The 17,767-nt window shown below is 57.0% G+C and overlaps 1 protein-coding gene across 1 annotated transcript in view; it reads left to right on the top strand.

Moving 5' to 3' along the window:
* Positions 1–17,767, top strand: part of PIK3R5 (phosphoinositide-3-kinase regulatory subunit 5) — a 46,915-nt gene that overhangs the window by 13,211 nt on the left and 15,937 nt on the right. The window contains 2 exon segments of the mRNA XM_039562455.1: positions 10,177–10,283; positions 17,556–17,656. Coding sequence (XP_039418389.1) covers positions 10,190–10,283; positions 17,556–17,656 — 195 coding nt within the window. The 5' untranslated portion in view covers positions 10,177–10,189.

Raw genomic sequence — 17,767 nt, 5'->3', positions numbered from 1 at the left:
AAAACTGCTGTTTTTGTGAGGGAGCTGCTGGCGTGAGAGTCCCGAGCCCAAATAAAGCCGGGCTCAGCCGGGCCCTGTGCGCTGCTGTGCCCAGATGCTCACAAGGGTGGCATTATATCAGACCTAAGCTGATTTACATGCTTGCATTTGCAAAGTGCTAATCTAGTGGGATTTTTTTTTTTCTTTCCCCCTCCTCTCTTTTTCTTTTCAGCCCCCTCTAATCTCCTGCTCTCCCTGCCAGGTTCCCAGCTCCTTTGGCTGGAATAGGCCCCAGCTAAATCCTTTATCTGTCTGTTTGGCAGCCCTGGGTGCAGTAGTTAGCAAACGAGTGACACTTTTCCTGGCTCATTAATTAGATTTACTGAGCTGAGTGCTCGCTGCAGCAGCAAGAGTCTGGACAAGGCAGTTCTGTATTTTGTTTCTTAGAAATTTGGGGTTTAAAAAAAAAAAAAAACGCACTTCCAATGCAGTTCTGGTCCCAGTGGCCAAATCCACAGCTCCCCTGCTTGCACTGCTGCTGGGAACACGTGGTTTTCTCGTGTGCAGCTTTATTTCTGCAATTTGCTGCTGCATGGGCACTTCTGGCTGTGTGTCATTGTTTTGCTGCCCAGAAAGTTTGAGGATGGGTGGCTGGGTCCTGTGTTGGGTGCCCGTGGCAGGATGTCTTGGTTAAGGCAAGTGGTTCTTGTGGGTTAGAAATAACCTCGGTGAAGTATTGGGATGTTTTTATCTGTTATAAAAATGCTCTTCAGCATGTCCTGCTCTGCCAGCTTTGCATGCCAGGTTTATAAATGGGGTTGGGAAGATTACAGGAGGAGATAAAAGTGAGAGGATGGAAGAAAACTCTGGTTCAGCTTTACCTGAGGGACTGTGCTGAGCAGGAGCCTCTGCCCCTCCTGTTGGAGGGGAAACTGAGGCACGGAGAGGTCTCACCAAACTCTGGGCTTTGATTGTGGACTCGTGGCTGGAAGCACTGGACACCACCAGCTTGTGTTGGGTTTGCCTGGGGGCTGAGCAGTCTGGGAGGGTGACGAGTGTTGGGGCCTTGTCACCCCCTGGGACACCCTGGGGATGCTCCTGGTGCTGCTGGGTTACAGCTCGAGCTGGGGAAGGGAAAATCCCCAACAGACTCTGTGAAACAGGGAGCTTTAGGATACCCCCCAAGCTGGGAGAACACCAGGCTGCTGCACGAGCCCAGCCAACCGCGGGCAAGTCCCTAATTTCGGTTTTAGGCGTTTATGCCACCAAAGTGCCTCGCACACGAGGAGCTCGAACACCGCCCGTCAGGGTGTGCGGAGACAGAGCTGCCGCAGTTCCTGGAAGGAGTTTTGCAGGCGCAGAGCTGGGGGAGGAGAGCTGAGGTATCTGCGAGATGTCACAGAGCTGTGACCAGAAGCACTTTGCACTTCACCCCCGTGAGAGGTGCCCTCCCCGAGCAGCAGCGGCTGCTCCTCCGCCGCGGACCCACCGCCGGCACAGGCGAGCTGCCGCTAATTGGCTGCGCCGAAAGGCACAGGGGCCAGGCCGCTTAATTAGCCGGGTCTTTATACCTCCTCTGTTAATTTGGAGAGTGCGGGATATTCCCGGAGGGAGCTGGGCTTCCCGGGAGGGGACCCCCCATCAGCTCGCGGCATCTTTTGATCCCTGCCGGCAGCGAGCCGGGAGCTGCGGCTGGGAGCCGCCAGCCTGAACTCCGGCAAATAACCCCGCAGCTATTTGGAGTGAACATTTTGGAGTTTAAAAGCACGGAAATAACTTGAGGTCTCCCCGGAGGTAAGTGAGAAGGGGAATAAGTTGCTGCCAGCCCGGGAGTGCTGAGGTGGGAAGTCGGGATCTGTCCCGAGCCTCCCTCTGTGCTGGCAGAGTGATCTCACCTGGCTCAACCTGTGCTGTTTCTACTTTTAGAAAATTAAATCTTAAAGAAAGACAGTCCAGGCACAGAAACGTCCCCGAGTGTGCAGCTGAACCCAGGTGTGATCTGAGCTGTGAGTGCTGCAGGTTAAAATAGAAAAGGTGGAGAAGCTGAGAAAAGCACAGGATAATTGTGGTGACTGGATTTTACAGCAGCTCTGAGGGGGAAATGCTCAGCGTTTAGGGTGCCCTCGGGATCACAGAATCCCAGGATGGGCCAGGCTGGAAGGGATCCCAGGGGCCCAGCTCCAGCAGGGCCATCCCAGAGCTCAGGGCACAGGATGGTGTCCAGGCAGCTCTGGAATATCCCCCGGGAGGACACTCCAGCCCTCTCTGGTCTCTGCTCAGGGCTGGGCACTGCCTGGGGCAGAAGTTCTGCCTCGTGTGCAGGGGAATTGCTGGGAAGGTCCCCCCTCTGACCCAGGTGTTTCACCTGCCCTTACACGGGGTTAAAGCCTTGTTCTCGATCCCAGGAAGCCCCCAGTGTTTCCATAGGGAGCAGAAATGAGTGGTAGTGACTGGGGAGTCTTGGAGACACAGGAGCACAGTCAGAGTCTGGGGCTTTGGCTGTCTCAGGGATGCTGCAGGAGGGCAAACCAGCACAGGAGCATCCTTGGGGGCAGCTTCCCACGCGGGTACCACTGGTCCCAGTGAGAGCTGGCCAGCTGGGGGCTTGCTCTTTGCCGTGGGAATCCAAACTAGTGTGAGGAGCAAAATGTCTCCTTTGATCAGGAATGAGAAGTTTCATTTTTTTCTGGCTTGATTTTTGCTTTTTGAATCACAGTCAGGTGACGGCAAACGCTGTTTTGAAATGATGAGTTGCAAGGTTTTGTTCTGAGTCCTTGAAACCCCCTCTCTCCAGGTCTCTCCTTGTGCACCCTCTGGGCAGATGCATCTTGTTGGAATCCTCTCCATCCACTGAGGAATTCCCTCACCTCAGAGCAGTTTCTATTATTTTGTTCTTTTTGCTGAGTCTCTTGCAGCCCTGGTTTTGCTCCTCCTGTGATTCAGTTTGCTGCTTTGGTTGAACCCTGGGGACAACTTAATCCTAAATTTCAGGTCAAGCATCTCCACTATCATCAAGGCTGCTCCTGAGGCTGCCTCCTGTGCTGACCTGCAGGAGGGACGTGGCAAAGGTGGCCCCTTGGCAGCTGGTCCGTGATGCTGGGAGCCCCCACGGGCTCGTTTCACCCTGGGAGTGCTGCGAGTGCTGCTGCTGACGCTACAGCAACATCTCTGTGACTTATCAGCTCGGGGAGAGCAGATCCCTGAGCGAAGGACAGCTGAGGTGGGCAGTGCTGGGACCCTGCTCCTGCCATGTTGCATTTTTTTCTTTCAGTGGAGCCTTTATCTCCAAATCTCCCAAACAAAGGTGGTTACACTTTGGAGCTGTTGATGTTTGCTTGCACGTCTTGGGTTTATTTTTTTGGCATTCACAGAGCCTTCACCTCCCGAGCCCAGCCTTAAGCTCCGGCTGCTAATGCAGGTAATCTTGGGGCTGGGACTTGGGAAATCCCATTAAATAACTCCCCTTTGCAGCGACACCAGGGCTTGGATGGAGGGCTTAGAGTGGAGCTGACTCGTCTTAGGCTTTTCTGAGCCTCCTGCGGGTTTCCTGCTCTGATCCCGGAGCCGGCGCTGCTCGGGGCCGGCTGAGCGGGGCCAGGCTGTGCGGGAGGGGCTGGGGCGATAAAACCACTCGTGGCTGGCGAGCAGAGCGCTGCCGCCGCGGGCTCCGCTGCCCTCCCACCGCGGGTTCGCTGCTGAGCCCGGAGCCTGTCCCGGCTGCGGCTCCGCAGAGGGGTCGCAGCTCAGGGCGGTCCCACACCAGGGCCACCCCTCCCCTGGCTGTGCTCAGGGCGGGGGATTTGGGCGGTTTTGGGTGGCGTTGCTCGGGGTTACGCGATGCTGAGCGCTGCCGGTGTCACACGTGTGGTTGTTTTGTCCCTCTCTCCGTCCCCTCCCCGGGTCTTGCTGCCTCAGAGCTCGCTGGGCTCGCCCTCCCCTGCGAGCGAAGAACCGGAGGGACCCTGAGCAAGAAAAACCAGTCCTGCCTGGTCTGGGGAGAGGCTGTGTCTGGATTTGGGATCTTGCCTCTGCCTGGCACCCAGGGCACACAGCTGTCCCCACCTCCAGGTTTTAGCTGGGGTTTGACCCCTCAGGGCTGGGTTTGCTGGTGAAGACAAAGGATTGGACACAGCTGATGACCAGAGGCCGCTCATTTCAGGCAGACGGCAGAGCACTTCCCTTATTTCTGCCTCTCCTGGATGTTATTTTCCCCTTTGCTTGGATGATGCTCCATCCTTCGCTTGCAGAGTGTTTTTAAGCTCCTTCCTAAGCTGGAGACCTTCCCCGTCTGACTGCAGATCTTTCTTTCTGCCACATCCTGGTGCTCTGTGGCCGTGGTCAGCTCGACAGCCGGAGCAGCACAGAACTGACCACCCAGACGTGCAGTTGTTAGGTCAGGCTTCACTTCCCTGCTGTCTGACAGGGATCTGGCCGTGCCCTGGCCGTGGACTGACCGTGGCCACCGTTGTGCCTTCCCACAGAGCCATCTGCTTCTGGGAATGGGAACTGTGAGCTAATTTGGGCTTCTTTGTGCAAAGCAGCATCTCAGGGCTTAGATCTGTGGCTGGGCTCCTCTACTGCAGCTCTGCCACGAGCTGGGGGATGTTGGGGATGTTGCATTTGGTGGAGAAGGACAGGCAGGGCACAGTGCCCATGGTGGGTATCCCCCACAGGGGCTGAGCAGCCCCAGGTCCGTGGCTCACAGAGCTGTGTGACTGTAGCTGGTGGCAGTTTGGACGAATCACAGCTCACCTTTCAGTTCCTCGGGCTGCGCTCTGCCCCCCTTCCTGCACTGCTGCCAAGGACAGCCCCAGCCCCAGGGGTTGGGCACTGTGCATGCCCAGCTGGCACCTGGGGGAGCAGGAATCCAACTCTGGGTGTAAAACCTGGGTGCTGCTTGGCCCCTGTTGAGTCACGTTCTGGAAGAGCTGTTTGACACTCACAGGACTCCGAAACTGCTCTTGCACGTTGGGTGCTTTCCCTGCCCCGTGCTGGGAGCCTCTCCTCCAGCCCAGTTCTCAGAGCCAGCGAGAACAGGGAGGGATCTCTGGCTCTGAGGGAGCTCTGCACTTGTGGCTCTTTGAGATCTCTCAATTCTCGCATTTTTGGTGTAAATGAGGCTTTGCAGCTCAGAAGGGCTGCTGGGGCAGGGCTTGGTCCTGTTCTTTCTCTCTGGGAGCTGCCAGGCTGGTACCTCTCCTCTTCCCAAAACGCCATTTCCCACTCATAAATGAGGATTTAGGTTCCTCCTGTGAGCAGTGGGATGTCCTGTGTCATTCCTGCCCCTCAGCACCGTTATCCCACAGGCACAGGTGCTCTTGTTCTTCCAGAAGCAGATTTTCTTCTTGTGCCAGGACTTTTAGCTTCTGCTGTGAGATGAAATCAGTGCCTAAACCTCTCTTTCCCATTTCCCTTCCAAGCACGGCAGTTTGCTCAGAATCCTGCATTATGTGCCAATCCCAGAGCAGTTTTAAGGTTGATATATATATTTATATCATATATATGATTCATAAGGTTCATATCTCGCCTTGTTGCTCATCTATTCCATCACAGCTTTCTACATGTGCATGTCAAGCTGTCCCAGAGTTGGGGACCAATTGCTGTGAAAATCTTCCTTTCAGAGCTGTCCAAGTCATTTGGCTCCTCACTTTATGGACAAGCAAAGGGGAAGTCCCATGGGGTGTCCAGGCACTGCTCTGATTGACTCCCGAAGAAATCAGACCTTGGGACAATTTTTTCTGTCCTAATCCTTGCTCTTGGGTGTCTGTCACCACCTGGGAGCAGGAGTGATGCTCTCAGCAAGCCAACACTGCTTGGATAGGTGAGGTGAGTGCAGGTGGATCTGCAGAGGTGGGAGCGGTGACACATCCGTGGATTTCCCTTGTGTTCCCCTCTGTGGCCTTGTCAGGGGCTGCTTTCGGTCAGTTTGTCCCTGGTCAGGATTCAGGGCTTGGTCTGGGTTTTGGGAGTGACTCTCTGCGTTCCTTCTCTGCTGCCTCCTCCCTGTTGGCTCAGGGCGTGGGGACTCCCTGGGGGTGAGGGTTTGCAGCCCAAGGAGAGGCTGTCCCTCCCGGTCCCTGCTATGGCTCGGTGCGTCCTTATCCGCAGCGTCACAGCAGCCTCTGCCCCCGCTCAGCGGGACAGGAACCCGGCCCTATAAGGAGCCGTGCGGTGCCGGGGGTTGGCATGGCACGGCCTCCTCTGCAGGCACCCCGGGAGGATGTTTGTCAAACCAGCTGCTCCTGGATCATCTGATACCCTGCCTTGGTGTGGTTTGAGCGAGCACCTTATCGCCCTCATCTCCCGCTCTGTGCAGAGCTCTCACTCGGCTGATAAACACCCCGAGGCTGAAGATTTTCTTGAAAATCGCAGCTTTCTCCCCGCACTGCCCCGTGTTCTACAAAGGCTTCCTCCAGCTGCTCCCTCCCTCGCTCCGGGTTTCTATCTTTGGTTCCTGTATGAGGTGGAGGTGCAGGGGAGGCAGTAAAATCTTGCAAGCAAAGAGTTGAAACCCAAGATTTTCCTCTGTAATCTAAGAAAAACGTGGTTTCACTGGAGGAGCAGGTACCAGGCGTGTGCTGCTCCACTGCCTGGCACAGCTCCGAATCCAGCTCTTCCTCTGCAGCGAGGACGCATCTCCCAAAGCTCCTGTGCTGCCCCTTTGGAGGATGAACTGGAGGAGGCAGGAAGCTGAGGTGGAGCTCGAAGGAGGTGATGACCCTGCTGGGGAGCTCGTGTGAGGATCTCGCCTTGAAAAGAGCTCTGGGTAGGATCCCTTTGCTTTAAACCAAATTTAGGGATTTTCCTTCTGGCGCAGCATCAGCCCAAGCTCCTGTTTCCTTCAGCCTCATCAGGCCTCTCGTTCTGATCCCACCAGTGCCCAAAGCCCTCCAGCAGCATCGATCCAGGTGCTGAGCCACATCCTGGCACCAACCCAGTTGAGGCATCTCTGTCCCTCCACCCGCTGCCGCTGTCCCCAAACCTGGGCAGCGCGTTCAGAGCTGCTCCTGAGGGCCAAGGGCCTTGTTTTTCCTCTGCTGTTTCCTGCCCAGAATGCTCAGCCTCAGAACAATCGGGGCAGGAAAGGGCGTTGTCCCATCCCCGAGGGTACCTGGGGGCTTCCCCCAGTGCCGGTGGAGCGGTGGCTGCTTCCCCGCTGCAGGATCCCCCCTGGAAAGGTCTTTGCCAGGTACTTTCCTGCCCCCGGCATCTCAGGGAGATGTTGCTGGGATTTGCTGTCCTGGGAGGGGAAATCTCAGCTTGTTTCAGGTCTGCCTGGGTTTGCTCACCTGGAGGAGCGGATTTTGGAGCGTTTGCTGCCTGGGGTGGTGCCTCCCCAGGGCATCGTGGTGGAGCCCCCCAGGCTCCAGGGATTTGCTCCAGGGGGGGTGGGAGGTGTCCTGGGAGGGGGGTCTGAGCCTCTTCACCCCTTGATTTCGGAACACCCACTTTGGACTTGATCTTGGAGCCCTTCCCTCTGTTCCAACCTCCCGGGGGCTGTCCTGGGCTCCAGCACTGCAGAAGGAGCTCCGAGAAGTCCTTTGAGTGTTGAGGATGGGACTCAGGTGCACCTCAATACAAGCACAGGGTTTTTCCTTGCTGGAAAGGCAGCTCTGAGCCCTGTCCCAGGCATGTCAGAGCTGCTGATGTCACCTTGGCTGCTGAGGGACCTTCTGCTCCTGGGCGTGGAGCAGATCCTGAGCAGGAGAAAAGCCCTGGGAGGGAAGGGTTCCAGGGCACTGAGGGCAGCTGGGGGAACCCCAGTGGGTCCCAGCGGAGTGGAAAGTCCCCGTCAGGGAGCTGTGGTACCCCAAGGGCTTCCCGTGACCTCCGGTGCCTTCCCAGCTCAGCAGGAAAAGACGTGTTTTTGTTGGTAACTTTTTTTCATACTATTTAAAAACTTTTTTTTTTTTTACACAAACTTTTTGCCTCAAGCACAACAAGGGAAAATGTAAAACCAGTGATCAGCAAGTTCCCACTTCCCACCAAGGGGTAAATGTTTACCAGTTTGGTGTTAATTAACAGAAATATTTAATTCGTCTGATCACCTTTGTGACTGTGACCCACAGAGATGAATGAGGTTTAACTAAGCAATCTTGGATGGAAATTCCCCAGGGATCTGGCACCCATGCAAGGACAGTTGCACAAATGATCTTAGGATACTTCCCAAGCTGAGCTTTGGTGTGCTGGGCCTTTTCTCGCTCACTTTAATCAGTGCTTTTTTGGAAAATGATTATAAATTAATTATTGTAAATTGCCCTTTTGGGCACTCACAACTTCAGAGGGGATGGGTTCAACCTTGCCCCGAGCCCTGACATTGGGAATTGTTGGGCATCTGTTGAAAATGGGACAAAACCTTGAGGCTTTGGGTTTCTCTCAGGACATGGGGCTCTTAAAACCAGCTGTTGTCCCTGCTCTGTGGAGAGAGCTGTGCCACCACTGGGGCGATGTCACGTGAAGGTGCTCAGCACCCTCATAAAAAACACAGCATTTTCCAAACCCTTGACCTCAGCACTTGTTTTCCTTGGTGTTCTCGAGATGCTTAACAAGGGCTCCTGAAGGTCAGATTATGTTCTCCAGAACTGTCCCCTGCCCTGTCATCGTGCTCAGCGTGGGTGGCAAGGACAGGGGACAGCTGGGGGAAGACGCGGCAGGAAAGGTTGCAGGGTTTCTGCTCGGCTGTGGTGGACAAAGAGAGGCCTTTCCCACGGAAAATGCTTCCATAAGCACTGCCCTGGGAGAGGAGGTTTAGGTTCACGTGTGGTCCATGGCACAGCAGGAAAAAACCACCCAAAGAGCACGTTTTGTGGTCTGAAAGTTATGGTGATATCTTGGGTGTATTTTATTTTAAACTCCCTGCCTGTTGTGTGCTGAGACACGGGGGAAGGGATGGTGGGCTTGGTGTGGGGTGAGGAGCCCGTTCCCCTCTGAGGACCAAGCTGTGCCGAAACCGAGCTGTTTTTTGAGCTGAGTGTTGCAAAGGTGCCTGTGAGTCACTCTGGGCTCTTACTCACCCCTTTCTCCTGCCACAAGCACGACTGAGGTGCTGGGCTGCGATTTCCCCGCTCCTTCGCGCGGCTCCAGAACGTTCCTCGCGTTCCTCAGATGAAAGTCCTGGTGCAGAGCCCAATTCCAGGCTTTGGCAGGGGCCCACGAGAGGAGGAGCCCATGAGCCTCTCTGGGGTGAAGGGGAGCGCGTGCACCGGGCAGGTCAGTGGTGCTCAGGGCGTGTTTGCTGTCACCTCCGGGGAGCTGCTGGTGGATCCAGCGCAGGGGCAGGGCTGGAGGTGGCTCCCTGTGTTCTCAGGGAGCTCCAGCAGCCAGGCACAGCGCTCCTGAGCCCTTCTGGGGGAGTTGCTGGCAATGCAGGGTGGGTGGAGGTGGCTGTGCTGAGTGCCAGGGCAGGGAGGGCTGTGGAGCCTCTGGCGGGGTCACAGCGGCTCCTGCTGTGGGTGGGTGGGGCTGTGATGGGCACAGCCACTGCTGGGTGCTGGCACCAAATGTTGGCCAAGTGAGCAGAGAACTGAGCATTCTGGGGTGGCTTTGGGAATGATGTGGGTGTGTGGCAGAGGTGCTGTGCAGGGTGAAAGCAAAGGCTGCCTCGCAGGTGGTTTTGTACCATTGGCAGCTTTTATTGCTTCTTCCTGGATTGTTTTTGTGCATTTGTGTTGCTTCTAAACGAGAGGCAAAGAGTCTGTAGGATGGACCCATGCCTGTGCTTTGGGACAGGGGGACAGCTGCCCCAGGACTGCAGGGGAGGAGGGAATGTCCACCTGGTCACCTCTGATTGCTCAGATCAGGAACAGCGGAGCAGTGACCCTGGGAAGCAGCTCTAATGTTCCTGCTGTCCCAGGCAGATGGATACGGGTTGGGTGGGATAAACCCTTCCTCCCCTGCTTGGGCTCTGCCAGCCAAGGTTCAGGTTGCACCCTGGGCCCTGGAGGAGAGGTGGGATGTGACAGAGCTGCAATCACAATTTCACAATGTCCTCGCTGGGCTCACGTCCCCTCGGTGTTTCCCACCATTGCCACAGGGGCACGTGGACCTTTCCGTCGTGTCGGCTGTGTGGCAGCAAGGGGACAGTTCTGGAGCCTTCCCTGGCCACTTGGGGTGGGTTTGTGACCATCACCAGTGGACATTGGAGCTGTCAAGGGCAATCCTTTATTGACTCTCCTCCTTCTTTCCTCTTTAATTCAGGAGATGAATTAAAATGCAGCACACCACGTGCACGGAGGACAGGATCTACCACGCACTGGAAAGGTGTCTCCACGGGCTTAGCAGGGACGCTGTGTCCAGATGGGCTGGTAGGTGACCTGTTAACCACGGACTTCTCTCTCTGTGATCCACCAGGTCCCCTGGTAGGGTGTCCCACCCAGGACTCTCTCTGGGTAAGAGGGAACTGCTGGTGCTGCTGGAGGCTTTACAGAGTCACAGGTAGCCTCCAACCTGGTCGGTCTTCCCGGACATTTTGTTGGAATAGGAAGATGTCCCAAGACCCCAAACAGGTCATGTCAGGTCTGACCCATGTAAGGACTCAGCAGGGCAGTCGTGCGTGCTGCCAGCTGTCCCTGAGTGAGCTGGGAGCGGAGAAGGCTTTGTTCAGCAGAGGAGAGGCTCCTTTGTGCAATCAGCCAGCCCTGCCTCGGATGCTCGGGCCCCCAGGCCAGGGGTGTGCTCTGTGCTGCATTGTCACACACGGCACAGAGATGTTGTTATCAGTTTAACCCTGGCTCAGATACTGTGCTGGCCATAAAGAGCTGAGCCTTGGTCAGGGGGCTGTGAAGGGATTGGGGCTGACGTGGTGAGGGCAGAGCAGCAACGAGCAGAAATAATTTTTGAATGTCGTTTTGACCTTTCTGCCTCATAGCTGTGTCTGTGAGCTGTGACTGAATCCCTGCCAAACCCTCTTGTGGATGAAGGAATTGGGGGCTGTCAGACTCTGATCCCTTTTTTGTCTGTCAGTTCTTTCAAACCTTCCTGCTTTTCTTTTTCTCTACAAGTCAACAAAGAGTGGCAGACAGGGTCCCACCTGCTGCCAAATCCCAGAGGAGTCCCTTTGCCATGCCCTCACGCACCGGAGCGATGCCACCTCCACGCTGTAGCATCACCTCAGGGCTTGGTTCGGGCAGTTCTGCCCAAGGTTCCTGTGTCCTTTTCTTCTTGCCCGCTCTGGGAAGCGGGCCCTGAAGTGTGACCCACATTCCTGGTTCCTGGAAGCGTGGCCTCGTGCTTGGCACGGTGACAGCGCGTGGCCAGAGGAGCCCCTGTGGCCAAGCAGGTCACTGTGTGCCCAGAGCTCACCTCTCCTGCAATTACCAGCAATCAGTTCCCGTGTCACTCACAGCTCTAATCCCAGCCCCTCAGCGCTGCTCTTTGGGGTGGGGAAGCCTTTAAACAACGACTTCATAATTTTTCTGGCTCATTAGCAAAGATTGGGGTGTGCAGGGCAGGGGTCGGGGCTGGGGGCTCTGCTGGGGGCAGCTGTGCTGAGTCCCAGTGAGTCCCATCCCATCCCCAGTGATTCCCTCTGGCTCCCAGGCCCCTTCCTGTGGCTCTCGTGGGCTTTGGCAGAGGGACCTGGCGTTCCTGGGAGAATTTCGGGTGTTTTGCACCTCAAAAGTCTCCCTTTCATCCAAAGGGTTTGTGCTGCCGCCAGGAATGTCCAGCGTGCCCTGGGTGGGTGTTGGTGGCTTTGCTGTGCCCCAGCCCAGGTGCTGCTGCTGGGGACCCCCAGGGACCCCCCCAGTGCCCTCCCCAGGGGCTGCCCCTCCTTTCCCCTGCTGGCTCTGAGGAGCTGCTCTCCCCATCGTGCCCCGTGCTGCCGGAGTGGGGAGTGTTTGGTGGCTGTGGTGACACGAGGGATGCAGGGAGAGCAGAGCACAGTGCCCACAGCCCAGAGCTGCCCCCTCCTGCCTTTCAAAACCAGAGCAGAGATGTTGCTGCATCCCCCCCAAGCTACAAGTGACAGTTTCATTATTGCTGTCCTGTGTCAGGCCCAGGCTGTTGTTTGTGGCAGGGCTGATCCTCACAAGTCAGTGAATCCTTTCATCGTGCTCTTGGCTGGGCTGGAACCTTCACCTTCCTCATTTTTTACTTCTATTTCCCAGTTTCTTTGCTTTCCCCTCCTCTTTTACCCTTTCCATGCACCAAGATAACACACACCACTCACAGCTTTTTAGGCTGAGACCTTGCTGAATTTTGTTCATTCTTAAATTATTTAAAGCTTTATTTGTCTGTGCTGACTTCACACGAGGTTGCTCCAGAGAAGGTGAGTAATCATTTCTGACGTGTTGCTCCCCCCTGCGTAAGGGATGAGGAGCTGAGGGCTATGAAGCCAGCAAGGAGGAGCTGTGAGGGTTTGGCCATCCCGGAATTACACCCTGGATGAGGCCCTGGCCAGCTCTGGGGGGTAAATAGAAAACCTTTCTGCAGAATTTATTGGAGGAACCAAATAAAAGCGAAGGAACCTCCTCAGGGCTGGCCTTGCTTTGAGCTGCAGGAGAGAGACTGTGGGCAAATTAGAGTGTGAAAAGCAAGAAAAATGTTTTATTTCTTGCTGGGGAGCAGAAAAACAAAAAGAGGAGTTTTTGGTGAAGGAGAGCCCTGGGCTTGGCTCTGGTGGTGCTGGGGATGCCGTGCTGTGGAGTCAGAGGTGGGAGAGGGGCCTGAGGATCCTGGTGGATGGGAGCTGCTGGAGAGGCTGGAGGGCACCCAGTGCCTGGAATGTCCCAGGGGTGGAGTGGAGGGCACCCAGCGCCTGGAATGTCCCAGGGGTGGAAGGAGATGCTGTGTGTCTCCCACAGGGATCAGAGAGGATGGAGGATGCTGGTGAGGGAGGGTGGTGAAGGTCACAGGTGATCTGGAGGAGCAGCGGCCCATGGCCAGTCCCACCTGGGGCCCAGGGGTTGACTCTGCTCAGCTCTGGTGAAGAGAAGCTCAAGGTCCTGGCAGTCCTCTAAACACCCTCCCAGGGAAGGAGCAGGATCTGGTGTGGGGCCCTTGTGGCTTAGTCACTGAGCAATGTCTGAAACTCTTCCCGGAATCCCAGCATATTCCGAGTTGGAAGGGACCCACCAGGACCAGCCAGTCCAGCTCCTCAGTGAATGGCTCCCACAGGGATTGAAGCACAGCCTGGATGGTTTTGGCTCCGACCAGCTGAGCTCAGGGTCCTGCAGCTCTGGGTGCACAACATGCACAAGGCTCCTGGTTACTAAATCTGGCAGATTTTACCCTTTCTGCTGATTTCTCCAGGCTTGTGCTGGGTTTTCCTGCTGAAATCTCTGCCCAGGCTGGGTGGAAGTGCTGGGAGGTGCCCTGTGCTGGACATCCCTACCCACCTTCCCTGTCTCATGGATTGCTGTGCTTCCCAAGGGATGCTGTGGCTGCCAGGCTTGGGCTGTCCCTGTCCTTGGGCACCCCCGGCCCCTCTGTGCCAACTGCCCCGAGCTGGCCCTTCCTCTGGGCAGTCCCTGGGAGGAACCACCTCCCTCTGTGAGGAAGTGGTGGCAGCAGGTCTGGGGGAGGTGGAAGCGGAGCCTTCTGCTTTCCACCCACCCTGGGCTGTGTCACTCTGACGGCACCAGGAGCCCGTGCGCGGCTCAGCGCCGTGGGCGAGGGCAGCTCAGGAGGTACCATTTCTGCTCCAGCGCTGCTGGATTTCCGACTTGACAGCTGCCCGCTCTGAGGGGAAATGCCACCCCCTGAGGCCAGGAAGGAGCTGGTGTGGGAGGAGGAGGAGGAGGAAGAAGGCATCTTGGGGCACTTCTCAGAAAAGAAATGGCAAAGCCTCATCCTTCCGAGGCCGCCCACGGGGCTGCTGTGCCCGGTCTTGGCATCTTTGGTGCTGATAACGATCGAAGCCGAGCCCAGGCTCCCTGTGCCCGGCACCCGCTGCCTGCTCAGGGCTTTGCTGTGTTCTGCTCCCAAAGGGGGGTTTTCCTTTGGCTTGGCAGAGGCTTTGCTGGGGCTTTGCCCTCCCGAAGGAGGGGTTTCTGTGGGTCACTGTCATGCTGGGTTCAGTCGAGTCGTTCTCTATGGGGTGCTGGGATAAGCCCAGCGTAGTCCTGCCTTTGCCCCAGCCCCACATGTCCCCCAGCTGGGGACAGGGTGTTCCCTGGGCTGCCTGTGCTGCTGGCAGATAAACCTGACTCGTTCTCTATCTTAAGGAAAAATAACTGGCGCTGGGTGGCTGCTTTGGTGGAGCACAGCCCGATGGATGAGCACTGAGGGCAGCAGCTCCTCAGTGTGGGGCTTCCACCGCCCTGCTGGGAGTCTCCTGGGCCTCTTGGGGCAAATTCCTTGGATTTAGGAACTAGAAAGGGAAGTTCTGTACAAGGTGCATCTCTAATGGTGATCTTGGCCCCTGCAGAGCCATGGACTGCTCTCCTCTCTGCTCCTCACAGCTCCCGGGGATCCCGCTGCCCACAGCCAGGCTCTCAGAGGTGAGAGAATCCTGGAATGTTTTGGGTTGGAGGGGACCTCAAAGCCCATCCATTCCCACCCCTGCCGTGGCAGGGACACCTCCCACTGTCCCAGGCTGCTCCAAGCCCCAGTGTCCAGCCTGGCCTTGGGCACTGCCAGGGATCCAGGGGCAGCCCCAGCTGCTCTGGGCACCCTGTGCCAGGGCCTGCCCACCCTCACAGGGAGGATTTTTTTCTCAATATCTCATCTAAATCTACCTTCCTTCAGCTTCCCCCTTGTCCTGTCACTCCATTCCCTGTCCCAAGTCCCTCTCCAGCTCTCCCTGAGCCCCTGGAGCCACTGGAAGGGGCTTGAAGATAAATCCTCCTCCCAGCTGGAGCAGGATGGGATTTTCAAGGACCGTGTGGGTCCAGCAGCTTCTTGATGGGGTCAGCAAAGCTCCCAGCAGCTCTGACCAGCTCCTGCTGGGCCAGTTCTTCCCTGAGTGCCTCCCAGGAGCTGGGGCTTTCCCTGGAGGATGCCACACTCTGGGGCAATATCGATTAATTTGATCAGTCTGCTGGAGTCCTCCCGTGGCTTTGTGCCATCGCGCTGTCATGTGGAAGTGGCTCACAGGAAAACTGGAGCTCCACAGAATTCCTGCATGGTCGTGGCTGCTCCTCTCTGACAAATACCCCAGGATCTTGGTGGATGGCAGCAGAGCAGAGTCAAATTAAGAATTGCATCTGTAATTACCAGCGAGTGCATCGGAGCCACTTGGAACCTCTCCAGGAGGATCTTTCTCCGCTGGAAAATGTTGATTCATTGAAAGTAAAAAGTCGTGTGGCAGCAGGGGGCTTTCCCTGCTGATTCAGCTGCAAGCCTGGCAGAAAGCCACGGCAAGTGTCCCACTGAGCAAATGCTTATCCCTGCTGGGGGACCAGTGTGGCTTTGCAACCTCTGCCTCGGTTTTGCTTGTCTTGCCATTGGCCTTTCCCCCCGGGCCATGGCAGATCTCTCCAGCAGTTTAAATTCACCTTCCTTAGCACCTGGATGGGGTGTAAAGGTGTTTATGTGGCATTTCTGGGTGTTTGATGGATCTGTAGCCTCTGCAGCTGAAAGAACCTTTGAGGGAGAGGCAGAGAGCCCTGTGGGTTTGTGATGAATGTCCCCTGCCAACGAACACCCCTGCACTGGTGTTTGTGTCCTGTGCTGCTTTTAGGGTGAGTGAAACCCAGCTGGATTTATATTTTTCCTCTCTGATCTTTAGCCCCTCGTTTCTGCAGAGAGGAATGCTCTGTTTCTCTTGGCTTTGCCTTTGGGCTGAGACTGGCAGAGCCCCGGTGCCTCCTGAGCTGTGCCCTGGGTGTCTGCACTGCCTCCTCTGCTGCTGAAATGATCCGTGGCAGAGCAGGACCGGGAGCTGCCAGCGTGGACCTTTCCCGGATATTTGTGGGGCTGTTTGCTTGCAATTTCCCCGTAATTTTCCCCAGGGGCTGTGGCGGTGCCCGGGTCCCTGGGGAGGAGGAGGAGGAGGTGGAAGGGGAGAGGAGCTGCTGCTCCCTCCTCGGGCTGCGGATGCCGCGAGCTCTGCCTCTCCCCCGGGATGCGGCGCTGGGCTGAAGGAGGCTCCTGGCAGCTTTCACACATCGGAGCGTTTCCTCCAGCACCAGCTGCGAGCTGGCCCCAAGTGCCAAGGAGAGCCATGGCCTCGGAAACACCTTGGCTGTTGTCACCGGCCGGGACCCTGCAGCCAGAGGCAGCTCTTTGGGGCAGGGGCACCCTCCGACCCTTGGCATGGCAGTGCCCCTCTCTCAGGGTAATGGTTTGGTGGGGTTTTGATAGATTTAATGAGAATGTGAGGGTGCTGAGAGATGGACTGAGCGCTGGGCAGGCCTGGCAGCGATGCTGGTGCTGCTGCCTTGGGGCATCTCCCGCTGTGAGGAGCTGGGTGTGATGCAGCCAGAGGGGGGTGGGTTCCTGCCTGGCAGGGAGCTGAATTTGGCAGGATTTGAGTGAGTTTGGAGCTGGGATAACATCTGGGGCTTGAGCTGGGGTTAGGGTAGGGGTCACATGGGTGGGTTCTGTGCTGGGGCAGGAGGAAGGGGGGGGTCTCACCCTGGCCAGGTGCACCCCTTTGGCCTCTGCCCGCACCTGGCTCTTGGACATCGGGCATCTTGGACACTCACCTGGTACCTCAAGGAGGGAGCGGGACAACTTAGACTAAACTGTTCTGGACCGTGGGGGCCAGGCCGGGACAGAGGCTGCGGGAGCCCGGGCCAAGGAGCGGCTCTGCAGACGATGGAAATGGGAATCCCCAGCCGGGAGCCCCAAGTTCGGGCCCCCAGTGTGTTCGGGGTTAGACCCGGCTCTAGGGAGGGTGTGGGGCTTGTCCTTCCGCCCTGATCTGATACCTGCAGTCACCACCTCCCCGTGACCCCTTCCCGGTGTTCAACCCCCTCTGACCTTCCTGAGCGGGGCTGGGGGTGCCCGCGGCTCTGTGAGTGCCCATTGCTCTGTGAGTGCCCACTGCTCTGTGAGTGCCCGCGGCTCTGTGAGTGCCCACTGCTCTGTGAGTGACCGCGGCTCTGTGAGTGACCGCGGCTCTGTGAGTGACCACTGCTCTGTGAGTGACCACTGCTCTGTGAGTGCCCACTGCTCTGTGAGTGACCGCGGCTCTGTGAGTGCCCACTGCTCTGTGAGTGCCCACTGCTCTGTGAGTGACCACTGCTCTGTGAGTGCCCACTGCTCTGTGAGTGACCACTGCTCTGTGAGTGCCCGCAGCTCTGTGAGTGCCCACTGCTCTGTGAGTGACCACTGCTCTGTGAGTGACCACTGCTCTGTGAGTGCCCGCGGCTCTGTGAGTGCCCATTGCTCTGTGAGTGACCACTGCTCTGTGAGTGCCCGCAGCTCTGTGAGTGCCCACTGCTCTGTGAGTGACCACTGCTCTGTGAGTGACCACTGCTCTGTGAGTGCCCGCGGCTCTGTGAGTGCCCATTGCTCTGTGAGTGACCACTGCTCTGTGAGTGCCCGCGGCTCTGTGAGTGCCCACTGCTCTGTGAGTGACAACTGCTCTGTGAGTGCCCGCGGCTCTGTGAGTGCCCATTGCTCTGTGAGTGCCCACTGCTCTGTGAGTGACAACTGCTCTGTGAGTGACCGCGGCTCTGTCCCCACAGCCGGGCTGTGCCTGAACTGCTGGAGCCTGCAGGAGCTGGTGAGCCGGGATGCCGGTAACTACCTCATCCTGGTGGAGAAGATCCTGAGCAAGACCAAAGAGGTCAGTGGGGGCTGTTGGGGGCAGCTGCAGCCCCTGAGGCATCGGCAGCTCCGGGGCTTGCTCAGGATGGGCTTTGGCAACGCTGGGTGGGGGATTTTGGTTCATAAGATA

Source organism: Corvus cornix, chromosome 18 (assembly GCF_000738735.6).
Source record: "Corvus cornix cornix isolate S_Up_H32 chromosome 18, ASM73873v5, whole genome shotgun sequence".
In the NCBI taxonomy this organism is placed as follows: Eukaryota; Metazoa; Chordata; class Aves; order Passeriformes; family Corvidae; genus Corvus; species Corvus cornix.
Note: the sequence above shows the minus strand (reverse complement) of the source record. Positions and strands in the feature narration are given on the sequence as shown.